General features: G+C 50.0%; 1 protein-coding gene across 2 annotated transcripts in view; it reads left to right on the plus strand.

Annotated features, from left to right (window-relative positions):
- LOC135813923 (uncharacterized) overlaps window positions 1–26926 on the plus strand; it is a 60378-nt gene that overhangs the window by 15004 nt on the left and 18448 nt on the right. For both annotated transcript variants that reach the window (XM_065326951.1, XM_065326952.1), the window contains 6 exons: window positions 201–339; window positions 7253–7389; window positions 9223–9313; window positions 16467–16561; window positions 20364–21405; window positions 22367–22597. In XM_065326951.1, coding sequence (XP_065183023.1) covers window positions 201–339; window positions 7253–7389; window positions 9223–9313; window positions 16467–16561; window positions 20364–21405; window positions 22367–22597 — 1735 coding nt within the window. The remainder of the gene's footprint in view (window positions 1–200; window positions 340–7252; window positions 7390–9222; window positions 9314–16466; window positions 16562–20363; window positions 21406–22366; window positions 22598–26926) is intronic.

Here is a 26926-nt window from a genome sequence, read left to right on the forward strand (position 1 = left end):
TTAAATGACATCTTAATAAAGATATCATTTTTGACAGGAAGCATGCTTTTTTCGTGATTTGGGATGAGATGAACATCGGACAAAACATTGCCTCCAATCCCAAGGGGGTCGTGTTATCCAAGGCTGACTGTACATGAATTGCCTAAAAATAGGGAAACTGCTGAAGTTGGTGAAATGTGAACGACTCTATTGTCTCCCAGGCGCTGTGGCACGAACATGCACGTGTGGTGTATAGACCGCTATCGCTTGGCTTGCCGACGGCGTTTTGATCTGGATGAAGATGCGACGATGAACTGTCTGAATTGCCCCCTGTGCCGGCAGACCTTTTCCACCCATCAGGCAAGTTATGCACGGTCTGCACCTCATGTCATGATCCTTGTATTTGAAGTGTGACTTATTGTATGGCCAAAGTCAACACTACTGATTATATCCTCGTGGCACACTGCCTCCAAGACCTAGGAAACGACATGGGAAGTACACACACTGTTTAGCGACAATGTCGTGCACCATTCACTGTGTATTGCACACACACACACACACACACACACACACACACACACACACACACACACACACACACACACACACACACACACACACACACACACCTCAGACCTGCCCATCGCACGGTTGTCACGAAGCGGCAACTTACAAAGATGGCGTCGGTTCGAGATGGCATGGTAACCGCGCACGTGCCGTGGTCCGTGACTTGCTCATGTATGCACGCAAATTATTATTATTATTATACGCATTCCCGCGTTGAAGTGTAGCAGCAGTATGCTGCGTCCACAGCTTCGCTTATGCAGAATGTCTTGGGTGAGAGGAGAGGGGAGAGAAAACAACAAGGCAACCAACATCTATGAAATAGGTCACAATAACATGAACATGAAGAGAACCAACCTACATATGCATGATTGCACAAGAATGGAGACGACACATGGCAATAATCATTGTGCCACAAAACCGGTACACAGGAGATCTGTCGACAATGTAACGAAACATAAAACTCAGTTACTCAATACAGGTTCCACTAAATTACAAGAGAACAACACTACAACATTAGAATTGCCGCTAAATTATCGCAAGTGTAGAGAACGAGTCCAATACAAATGAAAACCATGAACAGACTGTTCGCAAATGCAAGTCACAAACTCACAAAGATCGTCTTTGCATTTGGAGAAAATATCTTCGTCTCTCTTTGGAGGTTGGCGAGGTTTGCCTAATCTTTACTTGATTGCGATGCCGGTATGTCCTCTCAATAATTAGAACAAAGAGAGCTGATGATCGCTTCAGGTATTTACAGTACCGTTTCTATGGTTGTAGCCAATGAGCGACGTTCCCGTGGTGGCCTTGATGAGCCGATAAAGCCTGTGGTCAATGGATACGGAAAATACGGTAGCAATAAAGCCCGTCGTCAATGGCACCCCGTACTCTGTCAGCCTAGCTCTGCAGGGGTCTGGGGCAGTTTTTCGTTGTCAGCTCAGTTCACATCTCACATTCGACTGTGAACATGCTCTGGTACCTGGAAACAGCCTGTCCAAAAACGGCAACATGAAAAGTGTCTACACATCGTGGTCAGTTTTCAACTCAAGTTCTTGTTGTCGTGAGTGGAGATGAAATTTTACGATAGTTGTGAATAAGCGAAAGAGCATGCACCTATCTATCTGCTAAGAAACAAGCTGAAATAAGTGGCAAGCATCGCGATCAGTTTTCCACTTTCTGTTCTACATGTGTGTTATGTACCAACCATTGATCAAACATCATCAAGTCATTATTGTTATTGGAAAAAGCCTTGGAAGAAGACCAGACTAAAATAGGAACAAGAAGCTCGTGTGCGCATGCGCAATACATAGTTAACCCCTGCACCCGTCAACATGCAAGCACCTCCAAGTGCACCCGCACGCCCAGCTTGGGCACTCGTGCACTCATGCAGCCAGACACAAGCGCACACATGCACGCACACGCCACTGGTGTACCCATGCTCTGACACGCAGACACCCGCACAACGTACCGCTCACTATGGCGTGCACAAACATACAATAGACACATTGGGTTGGGGGTTGCCATGATTTCTTTTGGACAATTCAAATATTCAAGAATATGCTCTTTGATAATAATTGATTGAGTAAAGATGCATGCCTGAAACTAGCATCCGCCCGCCAAGGGCGCCCAAATGGCCACCGCGGCCCGCCGCGGGCTAAACTAGCATACTGCCCACCGAGGGCGCGCAAATGGCCGCCGAGGCCAGCAAACCGCCCGCCGAGGGCTAAACTAGCATACTGCCCACCGAGGGCGCACACATGGCCGCCGAGGCCAGCAAACCGCCCGCCGAGGGGTAAACTAGTATACTGCCCACCGAGGGCGCTCAAATGGCCGCCGCGGCCAGCAAACCGCCCGTCGAGGGCTAAACCAGCAGACAACCCATCGAGGGTGCGCAAATTGCCACCGAGGCAAGCAAACTGCCCACCGTGGGCCGATATCATCTTGCCCGCCGAGGGCACACAAAGGGCCACCGAGGCCAGCCAATCGCCCACCGAGGGCTCACACGACTGCCTGGCATCAGGCGTCACAACATACAGACATAATAGGAGGCCCGTTTGCCCCCCCCCCCCCAACCGGAGAAACAAAATGCCCCTTCAAAAGGGGTGGGAGGGAGGGAAAAAACTTTGACTTGACACAGAAACTGCAACTGCAAAGAATGCTCCTTCGCACAAAGACAGCTCCGCAAAACACGTCTCCAAATAATTAGACGCCGGATCCACGATTGTCCATAAAATTTTGCCAGGCCATACACGGCGCACACGGCTTAATCACGAGGTGGTCACATGACACGCACTCGCAGCACTCCACCGCCAGCATGCGTGTGCATGGGCTAACTAGGCTTTGCTGCGCAAAGCCCACATATAGTGAAGTAGTGCAGAGTAGTAACATTAGTACTACAGAGAGAGACACCACAATGTACTAAAAAAGGAGTTGACGAGTTGCTGAACCTTTCTGATAATTTTGAGGAAGCGAAAGATCATGGACCAAGGATCATCCCATCCATGAGAAGCGGACAGAGCTGAAACTCACAAGCTGAATCCACCACGTCCCCGACCACCACCCCTATACGTGTCTTGCTTTTATACGAGTACCAGAAAGGCGAAAGACAAAACCTGAAACACCATCATAGAGGTCTGGCAGGACTTTTCGCCTTCATCAAGGCCTCGTGCGTACGGCCGCAGGCGCACTTGGCCTTGATTCAGCCGTAAAGTCCTGCCAGACCTCTATGATTGTCTACTTCATTGCTGAGCAGAAGTAACAATGAACTCTCCTCATGTCCTCAGTGCCAAAGGCAGACGACTGCAGTTCCACAACGCTCATTTCACGATGATGGAAACAATAATCGTGTACTAGTAGTGACACTTGGACCATTTGGTCATCCCTATTCTAGCCGCTAGTCCGTCCAGCAAGCAGATATTGACTATTGCGATAAGGATAACTGCGTGAACGAGGGCTCGCCCAGCAAATACAATTCAAGTCGTGACTCCAGTCAAGAATTAGGGTCTTTACTCGAGAAGCGTTCACGAATACAGGCCAAGACACCCCACAAACTGATAGATGGCACGAACGAAAGACAAATAGGCTAGACAAAGTGTCCCAAGTGATTGAAAACAGCAGATCTACCAAATAAGACAGCTACATGTGCCTAAACAACGATTCCCATACAGTAGAGAGTTGTATCAGGCAGAATGAAAACCTTGGAAGTGCACAAATACAGCCACGACCGCCACAAAAAAATTCTCATTGCTCTACCTCCTTGAAGGGTGAACGTTTCCAGTTATCCTATAGCGATGTCAGTTTATGCCTGTTGGAACCCCCCCCCCCCACAGCAACAAAGAAATACCTTTCAAATAATTCCAGGATGCAATTGCAGCTCCAGACAGGAGGAAGAAGAACACTGTGAAAATAACGGCAACGATGCCCAAACTCTCGGGAAACGGCTGAAGTCTTCCTGAAGATGTTAACATTGAATATCCATCGATTACCAGCGTGGTTTGGTGACTTTAGAACTGTTTTGAGACTTAGAACGAAGCGATATCTCAAATTTGATTGAATTGTTACCTGTCAAATGCGTGGGCGAGCAGGCCAGCTGACTGGTTATGCAGGAGCATGCATTGATTTTTCATGGTTCACGTGCAGAAAACTAAGTTGCCACGATCCAAGTGCAGCTAACAGCCGTGATCGCAGAAGCGATGACAGCTATGTTAGACATAGCAACTTGTGCTGGGATTACACCATTCAACAGCTTGCAAGGCTGATGAATTGACCGCCACTAATTTTAGCCTGGCACACACACACACACACACACACACACACACACACACACACACACACACACACACACACACACACACACACACACACACACTACTACTACTACTACTACTATGTACAGCTACCCTATCGGGCCACGCCGCTCCCAGAAGCGGGAGACAACGACAAGAAGAGAGAAGAGAAGAGAGAGAAATCGCAAAGTCAACAATATTTGGCATGGCGTTGCAAGTCCTGTGGCCTTGAGAACCGTCTTTCGCAATGCTCGCATTCATGACGGCAGTTGTTCCTGGCTGCACGTGACATCCGTTTCGCACGGTCACAGTGATGACGGCTCAAACCAGAACGGGAGCGGAAAGAGCGGCGACAAACATCACATCGAAAAGAGTCAGATTCATGGCGAATAGATACAGTGGGGACATCCGTGGACACAGGACAGCGATGCACAGCCAGTCCTCCAGCGCTCCTCAACCACCGCATGCACTTCATACATTGCCTGGCACCCTTCTGTTGTGACACAGGCAACTTCCGCTGGGCAATGCACTTGTGTCGGGCCATGTCGTTACGGCGGCGGAAGTCTCTGGCACACAGCAAGCAGCGCAAAGGTGGCGAATCATCTGTGTGCGGTGGTGGCTCAGCAAGGAACATCCTCCAGTTCTGCCGGTCTTGGGCATACACACACACGCACGCGCGCGCACACACACACACACACACACACACACTTGTACTTGTACTTGCTCACTGCCAAAACTGGTCACGTGGGTCTCCCCAGGAGAGGGGAGAGAGACTCAAAAGGAATCTTGGAAAGATGACTCAATTCGCCATTGAACCACCCAACGGCCGACACCCCCTGAAATCCCCAAACTAGGGTGGACTTGAAATGATCCCACTTATGGGCTCACCACACCTCAGTAAGTGGGTGAGGACAAGGTGCAGAAAAAGGATTGACGACATGAGGGTATCCGTCTCGGGATCCAACTGCAGGTACCCCTGCCCCCAGTGAAGGTAATACTTGGTACTAGTGTGGGTGGATAAATCAGAGTGGATCTGATATAAGCTTCACTAGCACCATTGATTACACAAGAGTTAATCTAGCCAGAAGCAGTCCATGGTTAAAGGGGAAGAAGCTAAGGCAAAAATTAAAATTTCACCAGTTGTAGTCTTCAGGGTGCTGAGTCGAATGGTCTTGGTCCGAGAAAGCTGAGACGCTCCCTTCCTACTTGAATCCCAATCGAACTCGCGCACTTCCACCGAAACTGGGTGACTGCGCCCAACTAGATGGGGATTTGTATGCAAAATGTCACTAAAAGCGCCATTTCGTTCCTATTAAAGCACGGATGACCGCGATTGGCCCATATGTTGTAGTCTTTTGGAGGCTGAGTCGACTGGTTTTGGTCCGAAAAGGCTGCGATGCAGCGTTCCTTCTTTATTCCCAATCGAACATGGTTGAACAAGTGGTCACGTGCTCCTGGGTGCCCAGATCACCTGGTCACCACGCCAGCAGGCGACAACTTTCACACCAAGGTTCAACTCGAGTTCAGCTCGAGTGACAGGACTGCACCCAAAAAAGGTCAAACAGGCTAGTAAGTTGTACCCTGCAGGCACGGTGACCAGGTGACTGGTGTACACAGGAGCACGTGACCGCTTGTTCAACCATGTTCGATTGGGAATAAAGGAGGAACGCTGCATCGCAGCCTTTTCGGACCAAAACCAGTCGACTCAGCCTCCAAAAGACTACAACATATGGGCCAATCGCGGTCATCCGTGCTTTAATAAGAACGAAATGGCGCTTTTAGTGACATTTTGCATACAAATCCCCATCTAGTAGGGCGCAGTCACCCAGTTTCGGTGGAAGTGCGCGAGTTCGATTGGGATTCAAGTAGGAAGGGAGCGTCTCAGCTTTCTCGGACCAAGACCATTCGACTCAGCACCCCGAAGACTATAACTGGTGAAATTTTAATTTTTGCCTTAACTTCCCCTTTAACAGGTATGTATACTTCAAATAGAAAGTATATGAACCCTGAAACCAACAAAGGTGGTAGGTACAACAATACACCTTCAAGCAGCCGAGCCCGTTGGCAACAGGCCCAACACTGTCTGGCATAAGTGTACCCACCAACCGAACTAGCTGGCACACACACAGTCATACACACACACGTACATGCACACACACACGCGCGCACGCGTGTGCACGCATGCACACGCGCGCACGCACACACACACACACATACACACACACGTACATGCACGCACACACACACACCTTGAACATTGAACCTTGAACTTGCCCGTTGCCGTAGGCAATGAAAGCGAAAGGACAAATTTGGTCGCAACCGGCAGAAAGATTTGTGGCGCTTGAGGTCGGGCGACGACAGGTCTTCCCGCATGCACAGCGACATTCTGGCGCAGCGGAGACATCACAGGGCTGAGGACAACGGTGGATAACCTCCCTCCATTCTGAGCGGTTCTTGGCAATGTCACTCTCTGGGACAGATGGACACACACCTTGAACCTTGACACACACACATACACACCTCAGACCTCAGACATGCCCATCGCGGGAGCGATGATAGCGAACAGCTATGTTAGACATAGCAACTTGTGCTGGGATTACACCATTCAACATACACACACACACACACACACACACACACACACACACACACACACACACACACACACACATACACGCACACATACACACACACACCGTGTGCACACACGCATGTTTGATAATACGGTGCCTGGTTGGCAGCTGCAGTCCCAGACTTCTGTGATCTATCCTGTAAAAAGCACGGTGACAAATTTGGCTGTTTCCAATCTTGTATGTTGCATCTTACGCACTAATGACTGTATATATAGTGGTGGCCAAGAGCTGCTTGCAGTGCATCTCTTCTTCTCGATTTAACGTTTTGTTGGTGTTGCTACATGCTTGCAGGAGTTGGACAAGGATGTACGCAGGACCATATGTGTCGAGCTGCGGAACCAGTATCATGCTGTGTTGAAGACAAATGCGCAGCGTCTGTACTTCAAGTGTGACCGGTGTGGCAGAAACACACCGCTGTGTCAGTATCGGTAAGTTGTTACTCAGGACATGTGAGATACAGGGTGACGTAATCAAGTAGCGTGCTCCTTGCTCCCCTTTATCTTCAGCCTGCCCGTTTTGGAGCAATCAGTTGCCTGATGATCGTAGTAGTATGTGAAACTCAGAGTTGCGACACAGCTTCCAGTCTCTCTCTTGTGATACAGAGTGATGAATACAGTGGCCGGGATGCTTTTTTCCCGCTCCGTTTACACACAATGCTGAGGGCAACTGGTATAGACACTTGCACGGTCTCAGCTGGAGTTGTGCCGGGTGGTTTCCTCGCTTGCTCCACACGGTGCTTGTTGCTCAAATGCAGGTGGTGGTGGTAGTCGTCAGGCGAAATAGCACGTCATAGTACATTTGAGATCAGCGGGAAGAAGATGACGACGTCCACTAATTTAGTATCTGTGCACACGAACCTGCTGTGTGTGACTCTGTGTGTCAGCTATGATATCATCTTCTGTGGTTCCATGCCTAGCATGTACGTCTGAACCATCCTGCAAAGTTTGAATGACGTAGGTTGAGCGATCGCTCCGCGAAACATACTTTTTGAAATTCTCTTCATAGTATATCTTCCACCATTGAAATTTCGAATTTCTTGCTGAGAGGGGTGGCTTGCAACCTCGATATGGCTTGTTCCAGGCATGCTTTGGAGCCATCTTCTGTTGAAGTAGTGACGGGGATCTGCCCTGCAACTGCTACAACAAAAAATGATTCGATCTGAGAAAGGGTGAGACCGCGAATCTCGGTTGAATATTGAGTATTTCAAGCCTTTTCACGACGAAGATGGAGTTCTTTTTGGAGATGGACGTCGCGGCAAAGGACATGGTGTCCAACTTCTGGCGTCTGGTGAAGCCAGGGATCATTAAATTATTTTGTCCAGTCAGGTCGGCAGCCTAACCGTCGGTAAGCTTGTGTTTGGATCCCGTTCTGCTCGATGTGGTAGATCACAAACAATTTGATATCGCACAAATTGATCTCAGCATCGTGCATACGGTATTTTATATTCAGAAAATCCCAAAGTGTCTCTGTGTGGCCATCCTATGCCACGAGAAACTCCAATCAGGCTCCTATGTCCTCTGCCTTCATGATTGAATGTCCACTTCGTTTGAACAATGAACACAACAATCGAGGACGGCTTTGCAATGAAAAATACAGTTATACTGGAGCTGAAAAAAAGAAGAAAAAACGTGCCCAGGATGAGACTCGAGTACACGCATACTCTCCCAGCAGGTGAAACGCAAATTTTTGTGAAAAATGCGTGTCGCCGACTGACCAGTAATTTCGCCTGACGGGTGGTGCTGGTGCTGGTGCTGGTGCTGGTGCTGGTGCTGGTGCTGGTGCTGGTGGTGGTGCGTGGTGGTGGTAGTGGTGGTGCTGGTGGTGCTGGTAGTGGTGGTGTGTGCGTGGTGCTGGTGGTGGGTGGTGGTGGGTGCTGGTGGTAGTGGTGGTGGTGCTGGTGGTGGGTGGTGGTGGTAGTGGTGGTGGTGGTAGTGGTGGTGTGTGCGTGGTGCATGGTGCATGGTGCTGGTGGTGGGTGGTGGTGGTGGGTGGTGGGTGGTGTGTGCGTGGTGCATGGTGTGTGCGTGGTGCATGGTGCATGGTGCTGGTGGTGGGTGGTGTGTGGTGGGTGGTGTGTGCATGGTGCATGGTGCATGGTGCTGGTGGTGGGTGGTGGGTGGTGGGTGGTGGGTGGTGGTGGTGGGTGGTGCTGGTGGGTGCTGGTGGTGGGTGGGTGCTGGTGGGTGCTGGTGGGTGCTGGTGGGTGCTGGTGGGTGGCACAGGATGGTGACATTCTTGCTAATCTTGTGTGCATGCTGTAGGTGCAAGCGCTGCAACGACTTGGTCCTCTCCAGCGCGTGCTACCCAAAGTGTGCTACCAATGAAGGAGACGACCTGGTTCGCAATGAGCAGGTACAAGTGAAAACCATCTCACCATCGTATTTGCAAACAGCTGGATGTCTGGGGTAGAGTATTTGTCTGGGGTAGAGTATTTGTCTGTGGTAGAGTATTTGTCTGGGGTAGAGTATTTGTCTGGGGTAGAGTATTTGTCTGTGGTAGAGTATTTGTCTGGGGTAGAGTATTTGTCTGTGGTAGAGTGTTAACCCTTTCACTGCCGCTGTCGACTCCAGTCGACAGCCCATTCATGCACTCTGAGTGCCGCTGTCGACTGCAGTCGACCAGCAAGAATGCAGTTCCCAGTGCCGCTGTCGACTGAAGTCGACAGGCCGACTTCGCCCAGTTTGGGCCACTATTTTGGGGTATTGGAGATGTTTAGCTGCCATAGAGGGTTACTGGGCCCTGGAAGAGGTCCATATCCATTGAAATACGCCGCCAGGAGTAGGGGTTGCCATTTGAAAAAAATCGAACCAGCGTCGTTGAAAATGTGTATCCGATTTTTAGCCGAGCGGCGCTGAAAAATCTGAGAGTATTTTTCTCTTTCCCGTCAACTTTCATTGCATGGAGCATGGAATTTGGTTCAGACTTGATGCCTAGCTATTACCCAAGACTCCAGGAGGCTATCCATTGCGACAGGCGGTTGGAGTCACGGGTAGAGAACCAAACGACGGATTCCTCACGAACGCATTTTAGATGCAGCTATGTACAAACTTGACGGAAACAGCGCTGGCGGCGCTCGCCGGGTCCAGAACTAAATTTTCCTGAGAACTAAAACGTTGCAATGGCGACCAGCACGGTCAAGGGACACTACAGGTATGTCAGCTACAAGTATAATAATAGTATTCTTTCCGCAACGACACCTACCTCAATACCTGATGATCTACTGCAAGCTAATGCGGAAGTGCATTACAGCTGCGAACGAAGCGCTTGTCAACGGAACAGGGAAGCGCTCCATTCTCCGACGTTGAAGAGATGTGCTTGGACTGCTGATAATTAGGAGAACAAAGGACCACCATGTCGGCAGAACAATCCGCGGCTGTTCAGCGACACGATCCGCTTCACGAAACGATTCGCGATCGTTCCCCAAGTTTTCTGCAAGCAACAAGAATTGCGTCCGCAGCGGCAGGACGAAAGTCTCTCGCAAACTGAAGTCCTGTTGCCACGAAGACAGGGAAGTTCCAGCAAGCACTTTCTTCTGCTTCAAGTGTTGTAGCTCTCCGGTCCACTGGCAGATCTTTCAATCCCACCGAACGAAAAACAGGATTTGCTTCTCTCTCCAAAACAACAACTGACTTTACTTCGCAACTGGCCGGGCCGCGGGCCGTACACATGGTGTACATGCACTGTATGTAGTGCATGCGGTGTGCGGCGCACTTTCGCATGACATGACATGACTTGTTGCACAGCGGCTGGCGCTAGAACGCTCAGCGCGCTTGTACTTCGGATTTTGCGATTTTTTCGAGGGCAATGGCTTCCTTTATCAGTTGGCTACCTGCGATGTATACTTTAGAAAGCGATATTCCGTACAGAAAGTACCAAAAAATCCAGGAAAAGTTGGCCTTTCGATTTTTTGAACTGGAGGTAAAAAGCGCCTGGCACTGGGGGGGGGGGGGGGGGGTGCACAGCTCAGCTGACAGCCTGGCACTGAGTGCCTTGTCACTTGAGCAGTCAGCTGGCAGTGAAAGGGTTAAGTTAATTTAAAGGGGAAGTATACCCTAAAATCAAATTTTCACTGGTTGTAGTCTTCGGGGTGCGGAGTCGAATGGTCTTGGTCCGAGGAAGCTGAGATGCTCCCTTCCTCCTTTATGCCCAATCGAACTCACGCACCTCCACCGAAACTGGATGACTGCACCCTACTAGATGGGGATTTGTATGCAAAATTTCACTAAAAGCGCCGTGTTGTTCTTATAAAAGCACGGATGACCGCGATTAGCCCATATGCCGTAGTCTTTTGGACACTGAGTCGACTGGTTTTGGTCCGAAAAGGCTGCGATCCAGCGTTCGGCCCTTATTCCCAATCGAACCCGGTTGAGTAAGCGGTTACGTGCTCGTGCGTACACCGCATTGCCCGCCGAGGGCTATATCATCCAGCCCTCCGTGGGCCAACCACATACTGCCCACCGAAGGTGCACGGATGGCCACCGCGGCCAGCCAACTCGCCCGCCGCGGGCTAAACTAGCACCCTGCACGCCGAGGGCTTAACTAGCAGACAGACCGCCAAGGGTGCGCAAATTCAGGGCTCACAGCCGGTATGCCAAAACCTCGATTACGTGGGAGGACATATTGGATCTGATCACCATAGAAACGGGCACGCGTGACTGCTAAGCGCAGGCGTAGCACTCACAGTCGCAAGGAGATTTTGACTTGCTTGGGCTGAGTTGCTGTGACAAGAACTGAGCCGTGGATGGTGAAGTAGACGGAGACAGTTATCCATTTGTTTCGGTTGTTATTGTTTCCTTCCGAGTGGACTATTTCGCGAGCATTGTTGGCCTCATCGGCCGAATTCTTCCTTCAGACTGTCCACACACGGAGTCCTGCGAGGAGTAGCCCCGAGCAGATTCCTGCATTCGTTGAACACGAAAGAGTTCAACATCTACTGCCCGGCAGCTACGCCGCTAATGCACAGGCGCGAGTGACGGGATCGGGAGAGGGAGAGGACATGCACTCCTTGATGTTGAAGGCATGGAGCAATGACTCACGTAGTGTTCTAGTTTTAGTTTCTCCGCCGTGAAGTCCTGTTGTGTCCAATGTAAATATACGCCTGGTCCGCTGCGAAGAGCCGCGCAACGCATTAGCGACGATGTGGAGTTGTGAATTATTTCATTCGCCACTCCGTTTCGTTGCAAGAGAACACGTCCAGTGGCTTCGCCGTTGTGCTGGCCATGTATTTCTTCAGTCGGCCATAACTGCTGAAGGACACAACGATGAAGCGCCAGGCGAGTAACAAAACATTTCGAAAATTTGCCTTGCTGTAGTGTTGTTTCCGCATTCACAACCGGTCCAGCGCGCGCGGTTCTTCCTCGCACCTGTACTGCAGTCTTGTGCAGATAGCGTCGCCTTCGAAATGTTCGTTTGTACCCGTCTCTTGCCCGATTTTGATGGCCAATAGCTTAAAATTTTCAGTAGGAAAATTAGAAGAATTTGTCCGAGAGACTTTTCAATTTTAGGACAATAATTCATGTCAGAATTACGCCTGCACCAACTGATACTTTGGCCCCGTATGTACGCCAAACCGTATCGATTAAAACAAAAAACTCTCGGACAAATCCTTACAATGGGTATTGAGAGTATGTTCCTAGAGTTTGAAAGGCCTGGGAGAAAGCATCAGTACAAATGAACATTTTGAATGCACCCCACTTTCAAGCTTCGTGAGATATTTGCCCGATCGCATGTACACGATTCTGGCATACTGCCTGGCTCGCGTGACAGCTCGCGTGACAGCGGCCTGTCCAAAATGGCGCCCACGCTTTTGTACGCGGCTGTGAGCCCTGAAATTGCCACCGAGGCCAGCAAACTGCCCACTGTGGGCCGATATACAAACTGCCCACTGTGAGCAAATATCATCTTGCCCGCCGAGGCCACACAAATGACCACTGAGGCAAGCAAATCGCCCGCCGAGGGCTCGCATAACTGCCTGGCATCAGGCGTCACACCATACAGACAGAATAGGCGGCCCGTTTGCCCCCCCCCCCCCACCGGAAAAACGAAATGCCATCGTAAAAGGGGTGCGAGGGAGGGAAATACTAAGTCTTGACACACAAACTGCAACCGCAAAGAGCACTCCTTCGCATCAAGACAGCTTAGCAAAACATGTCTCGAAATTAGACGCCTTATCTACGATTGTCTGTAAAAATTTGCCAGGCCACACGCTGAGCACCCGGCTTAGTCACGAGGAGGTCACATGATGCGTGCTCACAACCAATCCACCACCGGTATGCATGTGCAGCCTGGGCTAACTAGGCTTTGCTGTGCAGAGCCCACATTTAAAATTACCACCACCATCGCAAAGGTTTTGGGGAAAGTGAAAAAAGAAAATTCCTATTGAAATAACAGTGTAAGACGGTGCAGGGGCTGGTGCTGCTGGTAATTTTAAGAGGTGTGTACTGATATGCGTCAATGAGAAACACGTCTGTATCTTGCTGTTCATATGTCATTTTTGTCTTGCTCTCATTATGGGTGTATTTCCTACTCATCATGGTTGTAGTGCCTTTAAACATCAGCTACATTCACAGCCACATCGTGAAGTTTCCCATCTTCTGGCTTTGATAGTGCCATTATTGTCCTGTACACCTGTGCAGTTGGATGGTCGGAAGTGCTGGGTACGAGTACCAGCTTTGAACCTGCAGCGCCTCTTGATATAACAGAAAGGAGTGCGTGCAAGATGATCAGTGCTCGGGGACCATTGGAACCACTGCCCTCAGGAACCACTGCCCTCTGGAACCACTGCCCTCTGGAACCACTGCCCTCTGGAACCATTGCCCGTCAGGCGAAATTACTGGTCAGTCGGCGTCACGCATTTTTCACAAAAATTTGCGTTTCACCTGCTGGGAGAGTATGCGTGTACTCGAGTCTCATCCTGAGCACGTTTTTTTCTTTCTTTTTTCAGCTCCAGTATAGCTGTATTTTTCATTGCAAAGCCCTCCTCGATTGATGTGTTCGTTGTTCAAACGAAGTGGACATTCAATCATGAAGGCAGAGGACATATGAGCCTGATTGGAGTTTCTCGTGGCATAGGACGGCCACACAGAGACACTTTGGGATTTTCTGAATATAAAATACCGTACGCACGATGCTGAGATCAATTTGTGCGATATCAAATTGTTTGTGATCTACCACATCGAGCAGAACGGGATCCAAGCACAAGCTTACCGACGGTTAGGCTGCCGACCTGACTGGACAAATGATCCCTGGCTTCAACAGACGCCAGAAGTCGGACACCATGTCCTTTGCCGCGCCGTCCATCTCCAAAAAGAACTCCATCTTCGTCGTGAAAAGGCTTGAAATACTCAATATTCAACGGAGATTCGCGGTCTCACCCTTTCTCAGATCGAATCATTTTTTGTTGTAGCAGTTGCAGGGCAGATCCCTGCCACTACTTCAACAGAAGATGGCTCCAAAGCATGCCTGGAACAAGCCATATCGAGGTTGCAAGCCACCCCTCTCAGCACTTTTTTCGAAGAAATTCGAAATTTCAGTGGTGGAAGATATACTATGAAGAGAATTTCAAAAAGTATGTTTCGCGGATCGATCGCTCAACCTACGTCATTCAAACTTTGCAGGATGGTTCAGACGTACATGCTAGGCATGGAACCACAGAAGATGATATCATAGCTGACACACAGAGTCACACACACAGCAGATTCGTGTGCACAGATACTGAATTAGTGGACGTCGTCATCTTCTTCCCGCTGATCTCAAATGTACTATGACGTGCTATTTCGCCTGACGGTCTGGAACCAATGCCCTCTGGAACCGATGCCCTCCGGTTCCTCTCAACACTTGCAATCGTAAATAATCCCATTGTTTCCCACAATGTCAGAGTACACTCCAGCTCCAGGTGTGCGCAGAGTACTCAGCACTGATGACCATCCGACTGCACGGGTCTGCAGCACAGCATTGCTCAGTAGAATGGGCTTGTCCGATTCTCACTTCTCAAGATGACATTTGTCAAATAGTGAGGTTTTGTATTCCAAAATTCAGCAAAAGATTCGCTTGGGAGATAAGTCAAAAATGCATTCGAAGATTCTGCATGGTTCGGAGGAAGCCCACTTTGCCGAAAGTGAAGCATTTTCTTGTAGAAGAGCGTGCTATATTCAGAAGGTTTCTCAGCATCGTCAGCTACCTCTGACTGCTCCTCCCCATGGCCTGTCTACTCTTTGTCGCCTAGAGTGTCTTCACCATCATCTGTGGGCGGGAAAGAAAAGGTGATAGGCATAAGATTTGACTTGGCTATGGATTCGATTCGGTTCTTCTGAGGCAACTTGTGGTTCCGTTGTTGTACCCGATCCGTTCCGGGATCGGTTATCCCCATGCATTCCCGTACTGTGTACATATGTGGATCCTGGTTGTGCATCTTTATCTTTCCTTGTTCTATGTAAACGAGAGAGCTTGGAAGCTCAGGGCCCTACGCTATGCTTTTTTTGCCTAGCTCATCATGCATGTTGTTAGAACTGATGGAAATGTTGGTTTTTCCATTGATTGGCTATAGTGTTTTACGTTGACCATGACGGCTACAATGCCCAACCATACCACAACGAACTGATCGACTACATCATTGTATTGCAAAAAGTTTCCATCTGTTCGAATAACATGCATGATGAGCTAGGAAAAAAACCATAGCGTAGGGCCCTGAGCGAAAGAAATAACTTTCTCTTTGCATTCGAGGGTAATACGACACCGTCTACCACATTGATGACCTAGGCAAAAAAGCATAGGGATGCTATAAATTTTTCATTTCTCCTATTTTTTTCAAGACATAACCTAGGATTCGAACCCGCACTATCGCCCTGCATGCATTCCCCGATACACTTCGCATACATACTCATTCTTCCAAGTCGCTTCACGTTATGATCTTGCATTTGAAAGCTCTATTTGAATATTGTGGCCAGCTGTCTTTGATGGTACGGTACGGGACAGGTACGGGATAGCGCCAGGCATGCCGACAGCACAAACACACAAACACAGACGGAATTAAAGCTGTGTGGACCCTGGCTAGCGCCAACGTTACTGAAGTAACGTCTTTTGCATAGCTACGGGAATAAGCTATAGTTGTCTGGGACTTGTGGAGTGAAGTTGATCTATGGAGTGCAGGAACTAACTTGATGTTCACTCCGGAACATTACATGGTGTCAGAAGCGGGATTCGAACCCACACCTACAAAAGTAGGTGGGACAAATATGTTCCTCCGTGGGTCTCCGGGAAATGAGGAGGAAGCTTTGGCCCTTGAGTCTTTGGGTGAACAGGTTTGCTGGAATCAGCAAAAAAGGAACCGGGTACAGGACATTGCTGATGCTGGAGCTCACGAATAGAAAACAAAAGATGATCAACTTGCAAAACTAATTCGACTTTTGATGTTCGACAATGAACGTCGAACGCCGAACCAAATTTCGGAATGCAGAACCTCACTAATATCTCAAAGTTATGTCTGTTATATGTCTATTGACTACAGCCGGAGCCTGAACCACGAAACAATGCTATCGATATGGGTCGTTTTGACCATGAACTCTCGGCGGATGACTACCACAATATCGTGGATAGGGAGAGGTATGTGTCAAATTGTATTTTCAATTGGACTTCACAATGAGGAAAAAGCCAATGATAAGGTATTTGTTAAAGGGGAACTCCACGAAAAAATGAAAATTTGATAGCCTGTAGAGTTTCGGGCGCTGAGTCGAATGGTCTTGGTCCGAAGTCTCTACGAGAAAGCGTTCCAATGTATGTGTGACGTCATTGTGGCATGGTGCGAAAATACTTGGATTTTGAATCTCACTTTCTTCAGGACGAAAGTCACTTCAGAAAGTAGTTTGCCAAGTCGCCTGAGCCGCTGCAATGCCAAATTGTTGTGTTGTTGATTGTGCCAGTATCATATCATCCTCCTGGGGTTAGTTTTCTCAGATTCCCAAAGGATGGAGACCTGGCAAAGCGCCGAGATGTTGCAATGCGTCGTGAAAATTTCAAGCCTATTTTCGCAGCACGAGCTATGTTTGCTCGCTGCATTTATGATCCAGAGGGACTTGAGAGCTGAGTTTTGACGAGTACGCCGTCCAGGAAAGCCCTCATCAGTGTACCAGTGCCCTCCGAACCGTGAGCCTCCAGCAAAGCGAACTCAACAAGCTGCAACTGAGAAAGCAGGGCGAGATACGTCCCATCAGGATCAGAAGCCTGAGTACATCACACCATCAACTCCGACTGCAGCTAGCTGATGAACGATATTACCCCAGCAACTTTGCGCATACCAGTACTCAAACTGTGCACATCTGTCATCAACTGGGACGCAAACAGACAGACCCCCAGCAAGTACGAAGGTTACAGAACTGTTTGCTTGCGATGTGCAGGCAGCATGCACGACGAACTGTCTCACCAATCCTGCCAAACTGAACCAGTGTAAGTTGATTGCGTGGATATGTCTCTATTTATAACAGCTACCCTACTTCTAGGCATGGTTGCATGAATACCATATCACTCAGAGCAGTTGTTAGAAGTCTGGACAGCCTAGGAATAGTGCAAGCAAAGTGAAACAAAAAATTATTACACTCCGAGTTCCACGCTTGCGGGATCACCAGGCCAAAAAAATCCAATTTCGAATAAGGAATGGGTTCTGGTTGTATGCGAAAGAAAAGTAAGTGAAGACCTATTGTGCAAGGAATACAGTGGGAACTACACATATTATACACATGCACTCACACCTTCACCCACATGCGCGCGCGCATGTGCGTGCACACACACAAACACAACAACACACACACATACGCACCCACATACTCAAACTCACTCCCACGCACGCTAGCCTAAGGATAGTACATATGCTGTAGTAGTGGTGTACTTAGTGAAATGACTATGTGTACATCTAATGACGCCGCCACTCCACGCCAGAAGACAACAAACATCTGCTGAACATTTTTGCTCTCGTCTCTTATGGGCAACACAGGGAATGAAACGAACCATGCAATTGAGAACAAGAGTCGTCCTGTACGGTGAAGTTTCCATTTTCTCATACAGCAGTATATTGTCTAAGCAAGTGTGTTTTCTCCACATTCTTTTTGCCATGCAGGTATATCACAGTGTCCTGCCAAACTACATTCTCAAACGCATTCGTTTCTCAATTCTGGGGATGATTGGACACGCACATCTCGCAGCTCTTGACGACGTCAATGTCAACCGTCGCCACAGCACAACCAAAAAGACCAATAATTATTTTCAAAACGAAACTCCGTCAAACCCACCCACCCACAAACGAAAACATTTCGTTTTGAAAATATTATTGGTAACCTTGGACGGCCCCTAAAGAAGGCTGGCCAAATAGAAATTATACGACAGAAAGAGCTATGAGTATGTTGACAAGCTCATGTGTGAGGTGGTAGCGGTTGCAAATGGCAACCTCGATGTTCCTGCCTTGGAGAAGCGAGTTTCCCTGCCAAATTCCAGGTGGAAGCCTCCTGAGAAGGCTGAGGTGGTGCAGAATTTGGATATCTTTGCCTGATGGTATTCACAACGCAGGCTGGAAGACGACAACGAACGTGCTTGCCCAATTTGCCGTGTACATAGTGTGTACTGCCTGTGTGCCGCATAGCGTAGAGATCTACACAAACACAGAATGTCATATGGAATGTGTATGATGAGTGCTTCGTGCTTGTACACATACCACATTGCTGTACCGTAATAATTATTATAGTCAAATACTCATTTACTCTACATATGCGCTGTATTGCACCTACCGGTACCTACCTGCACTTTCAGTGCGCGCGCCATACTAATTTAGTGTCCACTGGTACAAAGATGGAGGGTCTTGTAGAATTTACCATATTTGCTGATTTCAAATTGAATTCCAATGATCTGGGGGATGAATACTGATTAGGACGCGTTCGATTACCTACTAGTACAGAGATGTCTTGGTCAGAAAGTACAGATTTCTTACTCTCCTGCCAGAATTTGTGCATTATTTTGGTGTACACTTTCTTGACCCCACGCTTGTACGTTGCATGCCATGGTATACTAGAAAACGAGTTTATTGACAAAGTCTATCGCTTGAAACGATAAAGTATGGGTTCGGGTGTGATCAAATGCACCCATGGCGCTTATAAACCGTGTGCAGTGCTCTCTTCACCAACAGAACACAACCTACCATACTTTGTAGATCTCGTACCAATCCAAGGGAAAATGACAAAGACAAATGTGAGTCATGCATGAAAACTTGTGATAGCACTATAGTACAGAACAACGTTGTTCGTGCTATGCCTGACAACAATAAGTTACACACAAAACATTACGCGCATCGATCCTCACAAGATAAGTCAAGACATACTCGGAGCAAAGAGAAATTTGTTTGTGTCATGCATGAAACTTGTGATAACTACCAGTACAATGTCTTTCTTGTGCGACGCCTGCTGTAGTGCGCCTGACAACAATAAATTTCCCCAAAAAAATAAGAATAAGTGTATCATGCTGATACGCGCTCCTCACAAGACAAGTCAAGGCAAACTAATTGAGGCTTACCTAATGTTAGACTCTTCTGTCACTGGCATTGGCGGCTTCTGCATGTCGAGATAACCTCGAAGAGCAGTGATGGGCACAGCCTAATGCAAGGATACGATCTCGTAATCTGCGAGGTCCGCTACGCAAGAAACCTTGGGCCGTCTTGTCGACAACGACGGCAGCATCCTACCAGCAAAATCATTCCCGCAGGCTGGGCATGGCTATACACTTTTGTCCACGCTCGCACCAGTCGGAGTCCCAAACGAATCGAGATTCTGGTGGCCAAGCTACTCGTCTTCTGTCGGACGCAGCTGCTGAAGCATCTTCTTCCTCAACATTTGTTACACGCGATGGCAGCTCCTCAGCAGAGTATCTGGGCTCCCTGCCCCAACCATACGCGGCGGTGGGCTGTTGGTCGTCCTCACTGGCCTCAGCATCGCTGCCTTCATTGCTGGGGACAGAGGATTGTTCGGAATCGCCCATCTTCCCTTGAAATACCAACTAAAATTAGTGCTTGTAGATTGGCGAAGAGAAACGACTTTGCCACAATGACGTAGGCAGCCCGTGATGATGTAACCAAATGGCCGCATGACGTCAGGGCGCGGCCCCCGTTTTTGCAATTTCAAAGTGAAATATCTCAAGAACGCTTCGTCGTAGAGGCTTCGGACCAAGACCATTCGACTCAGCGCCCGAAACTCTACAGGCTATCAAAGTTTCATTTTTTCGTGGAGTTCCCCTTTAAGTAAATCAGGTCGAGCTGACAGTGTGTTAAAATCTTGTTAAAGGGGAAGTGCGGCTCAAATGCACAACTAAAATTAATGTTGTGTTCTTCTGGGTGTAATTGTCATTGTCTGTGATTGTACTGTTTCCACAGCGAATGGTCGAGCAATGTCGCCTTAGACACCATTCTTCACATTGACGTCAGCAATTTTAGTAGCAACAGTTTTGATGACAGGTATGCTGCAATCCCGTCTACATATACGTCAGCAGTGCCATTGTCCTCCGTGTCAACTATACCACATGGTTGGGCAGTGATCGGCCGCATACTACATCATGTTCCTCCCTTCAGACCCGCGCCAGCTGCCGCCCGTCCAGGACCAGCAGCACAACCTCCAGCTAACCCCCAACATCCGCTGGCGGCTAAAGCTGGTCGTCACGCCTCAGCATCAACGGTGACACGGAGCGCTCTGCAACAGCAGCAGCAGCAGCGGCGATGGCGGCCAGTGGAGGAGCAGACGGCGCCACAAACACATCCGGCCGCTGCCGCACCAATCCCTAACGACACGTATTCAGATTTGAGCGGCTCAAGCGGGTTGGTGGGGTCCAGTCCTCCTCTGGTACTTCCCGCAATACTGTCATGCTCGCTTGTATCCATGCCACCACTGCCGACGGCAGCATCTCCAGAAAGCACGAACAGCAGCAACTCAGAACTGGAATTGGCCCACACAATCTCAGCAATGTGTAGTAGCATGGCGGAGAGCATATCCTCTACAGGACAACAACACGGAACTTCAGCAGCGGAAGTTGAGAACGACCCGATGATGAAAGACCCCGAAGCCGTAGTAAAGTCAACCAGCCTGGCAACCCCGCAAGCCACCGCTGCCATATCAGCACCAACAGTATCGAGTGGTGCTGGGTCAGAACCACGCATTTATGTGGGCCAACTACGAGTTCGTTACGGCCGCCGTATCCACCTGCCGGAAAGACTGAGCTCGATAACACGATACTTCGCCGAGTTAGTTCAGCTGCCAAGCACAGTGCGTGTTCAAAACGACTCCCAGGACATATTTCCGTACCGGATCGCCGACGATAGCTCCAAGTATTGTTACGGTAAAGAGACTGGCCGCCGCTGCAGGCACTGTCGGGGAAGTTTCCAGCACCCCGACTGCTTTGTCGTACCGCACCCTGGATGTTACGTAAGTGTGTACTCTGGTAAAACCGCACTACAAGACATTAGTTCAGGTGCTGTTAACGGCCATTGTGCGAGTGCTCGCATCAAGTGTTTATCTGTTAGGGGAAAGGGGAAGTACGGATTGGGACCCATGCAGCATGTTGGCACCGTTTGTTCGCTTAAGGGCAAGTCCACGTCAACTGTTCACACTACGATAGCAGCTGTGCATAATACATAATGAACTGTACAAAGTCCATGATAGCAGCTGTGCATAACACATAATGAACTGTGCACAGTCCATATAAGTATGCAAAACTGTACTAGAGCTGGATGTACAGTGCTGGACGGAGAAATCCAACCTCATGAACAAAAGCAGCGCTGTGTTCAAGTGCACAGACCAGTGTGCGTGTGTGTGTGTAGTGCTAGGGCTGCGTAGCGTCCGGCAACGCTATTTTATTCATGAGGTTGGATTTCTTTTAAAACTATGGCACGGTGCCCTCCCTCCGCCACTCCATCTCCCAGAAAGGTTTTCCTGGGTTTTTGAGAAAGTTTACGCACAAGAGAGAGAGAGAGGGGGGGGACTGTGTTGCAACTCCGAGTTTCCCGTAGTCGCGCTCATCAGGCATAAGAAAGTTCATAGAACTATCAAAGGCAGGGTTCTAGCCAGGTCAAAATAGTAGGGGGCGGGAATGGGAAACAATTAGACTGTATCCCCTTTTTCACTTTCCAATATTGTCTTGCAACGCTAAATGCAACGTATGGGGCGAATCCCCGATTTCAGCCTCGCAGCCTAGACTGTTCTTATTTTCATGTATGTCAGTGTGTGTGCAGTTGAACCACCGTGTACTGTATACATTGGTACGATGTGCTTGGTGAAATTCTAGCCTGGCTGTTCTTCGGCGCTCCGTTCTTCGGCGCTCCGACAGTACTGTATTGAAGGTATCCATGGCCTTGTTTCCTGTGTGCTTATATGTGTTTCGTCGTAGTTCCATCATCGCTGTGCCTATGAAGCATTTCACGAGAGCGTATTTTGCCCACTTGATGGACTGCCTCTGGTGGAATTTGTGAAAAATATCGACGTTTGCTTGGAGTTGCTGAAGAAATACAGAATCTTCGATGCATCTGAACAGACGCTGGCTGCTAAGTGCGCGGCGTGCCGTTCTCGACTCTCCAAGCCGTCCAAATCGAACTTTGTCGTGGCAGAGTGTGGTTGTATGGTGAGTATGCACGGTTCAATGTCTACATGTGCAGTGTGCGCACAGTGTGGACATGTATACATGCAAAGTGAGTGCAAAGTGAGTGCACAATGCGTAGTCTATACATGCACGGTGAGTGCCCAGTGAGTGCCCAGTGAGTGCATGTAGTGTCTTTATGCACAGTGAGTGCACAGTGTAGACATCTAGACATGAACATGTATGGAATCGACACATTAGGAACTTTTTTTTAAAGAAAGGGACTGTTTGGGTTTAGAAACAAAATGACTTTGTGATGCATGGAACGTTTTTTCATTGTTTTAAAAGTGGTGCCGTGGAGAAGAAAAAGAAGAAAATGAATTTTGTACATTCAGGCATCTACCATCACTTGACATACGCACCACAGGGATATCGGGAAAAACTGGCACAATTCACAGCCAACAAAGGCAACTGGCGAGGCGACGATTGTACAGTCACCTACCTGTGCCTATATATTTGGCATGGTGCATCCATATGTAATTTGACCCCGCTTCCTATTTCACACCTTCGCGTACGCACATGCACCAGCGGTAACTGTTGCGTGCCTGTGCTGTTTACATGCCTACTCTGTTCCCCGTGTTCTGGACTTCTCCTTCTGTCTTCATCAAGTATAGTTTGTAATTCCTACCGGAGTGTGATGGTTGTGTTGGATTGAGAGAGTGTGCATGGGCATTTATCCTTAGTGCTGTTGCAGTAACGCAACACTTGGTGTCAGAACTGGTACCCCGAACCCTCGCCACCGGACCCGCTCGCCATGGCGAAATTTCAGCCCCCTGAAAGCTTCGACTTTTCCGCACCTGAGAATTGGCCCCGCTGGAAAAGCCGATTCACACGCTTCCAGATTGCTACCAAACTCTCTTCCGAATCCGCAGATGTCCAAATCTCCACTCTCATCTACTCTCTGGGCCCAACTGCGGATGATATCTTCCAGCGTGAGTTGTCCTTCGCCCAAGATTCCGACAAGGACGACTTCGATAAAGTGGTCGATGCTTTCGACAAGTACTTTGCACCTGCGGACAATGTTATCCACGAACGGACGCAGTTCGCTCGTCTCCGCCAGCTCCCCGGTGAGTCCGTAGCCACGTTCTCAAGCCGACTCCACTCTGTCGCGGCGAGATGCCGTTTCGACAAGCCGTCAGAACGGATCCGCGATCACCTCGTCGCCCACATGGCTGATTCTGAAGTGAGTAAGGCGATGCAGAAAAAGGACATAGGCTCCCTCACCCTCGCCGATGTTCTCAAGGAGGCCAAGGCAGCTGAGACCCTCGAAATCCAGCTAGCCACTCAGCGCTCCGCAGCCACTCAGCCCTCCGTCGCAGCCGCTGTCGCTCGCGGACATCACAAACAATCTCGTGGAACTGGCAGACCGAAGAATGCTCCCGCTGCATCTCGCCAGTCCGCGCCTAGCTACTCGACACGTGGCCCTCCAGCAACCTCTGCTCCGCGCGCTCCCTGCTCCGGCTGTGGCTCATCCAGTGGTCACTCGCGCCGCGAGTGTCCTGCTTGGTCCGTCGAGTGCCGTAAGTGCCAGCGTCGTGGTCACTTTGCCAAAGTGTGTCGTAGCTCTCGTCAAGTGGGCGCGAGTGAGATGTCTGACCATCCGGTGAGTGATTCTGCTAGTGCTAGTGCTAGTGCTAGTTGTTTTATGGGTAGTGCTTCATCCGAGTCACAGGAACCCAGTATCTGTGTTTTGAGTTCAGTATCCATTCCTGACTCAACTGAACCCTGGCTTGTTGAGCTCCCCATCAATGGCCAGTCAGTGTTGTTCAAGCTGGACTCTGGCGCAGACTGCACACTCCTGTCACTGCCTTCCTACAATAGCCTCAGTCCTCAACCTAAGCTCACCCCGATCTCCACTAAGGTCACTGGACCTGACGGCCAACCTCTACCCATACACGGTGCATTTGTTGCTGCCAGCTCCTGGAAGGACCGCAACGTCACTTTCCGTGTTATTGTTGTTGATGGCCCCAGCAACCTCCTGAGCCGCAGTGTGTGCCAGGACCTGAACCTCCTGTCTTGCGATGTGTCCGAGGCATCCGCAAGCCCTCCGTCCGCTCCTCCTGTCATTGGTCGCATGTCCGGTCCTGCAGCTACCATCGAGCTGCAAGACAATGCCCAACCATATCACTGCCAGACCGCACGACGAGTTCCCATCCACCTGCAAGCCAAGGTCAAGACCGAACTTGACCGGATGGTCCAGATGGGAGTCATCTCTCCTGTCACCGATCCGACCGACTGGTGTGCGCCCATGGTGCCCGTGCTCAAGAAGAATGGCTCCATCCGCATCTGCGTGGATCTCAAACGCCTGAACCAGTCCGTGAAGCGTTCACACTTCACTCTGCCGACCATCGAAGACACCCTGGGCAAGCTGTCCGGAGCCAAGGTCTTCTCGTCGCTTGACACGGCGTCTGGGTTCTGGCAAGTTCCACTTGCTGACGACAGTGCGTCACTCACTACGTTCATGACACCGTTTGGCCGGTTTCACTTCAACCGTCTACCCTTTGGTATCACCAGTGCGCCAGAGGTTTTCCAGCGTCGCCTACTGGAAATCGTTGGGCACATTCCCAACGTGGTCGTCTTCATGGATGACATCCTCGTGTTCGGTGCCACTCTAGCTGAGCACGATGCTGCCCTCACTGCTGTCCACGCAGCTCTCGCTTCTGCAGGCGTACTCCTCAACCCCGCCAAGAGTCGCCTCCGTATGAAGTCCCTGACGTTCCTGGGTCACCTCATCGGTGCTGACGGTGTCCGCCCCGACCCAGCCAAGGTGTCTGCCATCCAAGCTCTGAAGTCACCGACCAATGTGCCCGAGTTACGCCGTGCTCTGGGTATGTTCACGTTTCTGGCGAAGTTTGTGCCAGATATGGCCAATGTCAGTGCCCCGCTCCGTGCTCTACTGAAGGCCGACACCGCCTGGCAGTGGGACACCCAGCAAGAAACTGCCTTCTGTCGCCTCAAGGAACTCGCTACTACTGCTCCCTGCTTGGCACTGTTCTCGCCCGACCAGCCCGTCCGTATTAGTGCTGATGCCAGTAGCTACGGACTGGGTGCTGTCCTCCTGCAGCCTGATGGCTCCCGCTGGCGCCCTGTTGCCTATGCGTCCCGCTCTCTATCTCCTACTGAGCAGCGCTATGCCCAGATTGAGAAAGAGTGTCTCGCCATCGTTTGGGCATGCGAGCATTTCCACCACTACATCTACGGCGGTCCTCAGTTCACAGTCGAGACTGACCACAAGCCTCTCGTGCCTCTCATCAACTCCGCTGATCTCACCCGCTCTCCTCTGCGATGCCAGAGACTCCTGATGCGGCTGATGAGGTACAACCCAACCGCTATCCACGTGCCCGGCAAATCACTCGTCATTGCCGACACCCTATCCCGTGCTCCGCAAGAGTCCTCGCCTACTAGTGATCTTGCTGATGAAGTACAGCTGCATGTGTCTGCCGTCACATCGCATTGCTCCACCGACCCGCTCCTGGTCGACGTTCGGAACGCGACCAACGCTGATGCCGACATGTGTCGCCTCCGTGCCCTCATCCTCAACGGGTGGCCAGCCAAGCCCACCTCGGTCCCCGCTAGCCTCCGCCCGTACTTCGCTGTTCGTGATGAGCTCTCAACTGCTGATGGTCTCATATTCCGTGGCCAACGTGTCATCATCCCTGCATCCCAGCGCAACGCCGCCCTTGCCAGTGCTCACGAGGGTCACCAAGGCGTTGGTAAGTGTCGTGCTCGTGCGCGCGCTGTGATGTGGTGGCCTGGTATGTCTACGGACATTGAGTCGTATGTGATGTCTTGTACCACCTGTGCCAAGGCCCGTCCTAACCCAGCCGAGCCGCTCATCTCGTCCGAGTTCCCATCTCTTCCATGGTCAAAGATCGCGTGTGATCTGTGTGCAGCCAAAGGATCCACTTACCTAGTTGTTGTCGACTATTTCTCGCGCTACATCGAAGTCAAACAACTTACCACTACTACGTCTGCCGCTGTGATTGCCTCTCTCCACTCCGTGTTTTCTACCCATGGTATTCCACACACGCTAGTGTCTGACAACGGTCCACAATTTGCTAGTGCCAGCTTCCGTGCATTTGCTGCCGAGCTTGGGTTTGCCCATCGCACGTCAAGTCCTCGCTTCGCCCAAAGCAACGGCGCTGCAGAACGTGCCGTTCAGACAGCCAAGCAGCTCATCCTCAAGAATGATGACTTGCCTTCCGCTCTCTTGGCCTACCGGTCTACGCCATTGGCCAACGGTTATTCACCGTCACAGCTGTTGTTTGGCCGCCAAATCCGCTCCCGGCTACCAGGACCCCTCCCTGCTCCAGC

This window comes from Sycon ciliatum, chromosome 4 (assembly GCF_964019385.1).
Source record: "Sycon ciliatum chromosome 4, ocSycCili1.1, whole genome shotgun sequence".
Lineage (NCBI taxonomy): Eukaryota > Metazoa > Porifera > Calcarea > Leucosolenida > Sycettidae > Sycon > Sycon ciliatum.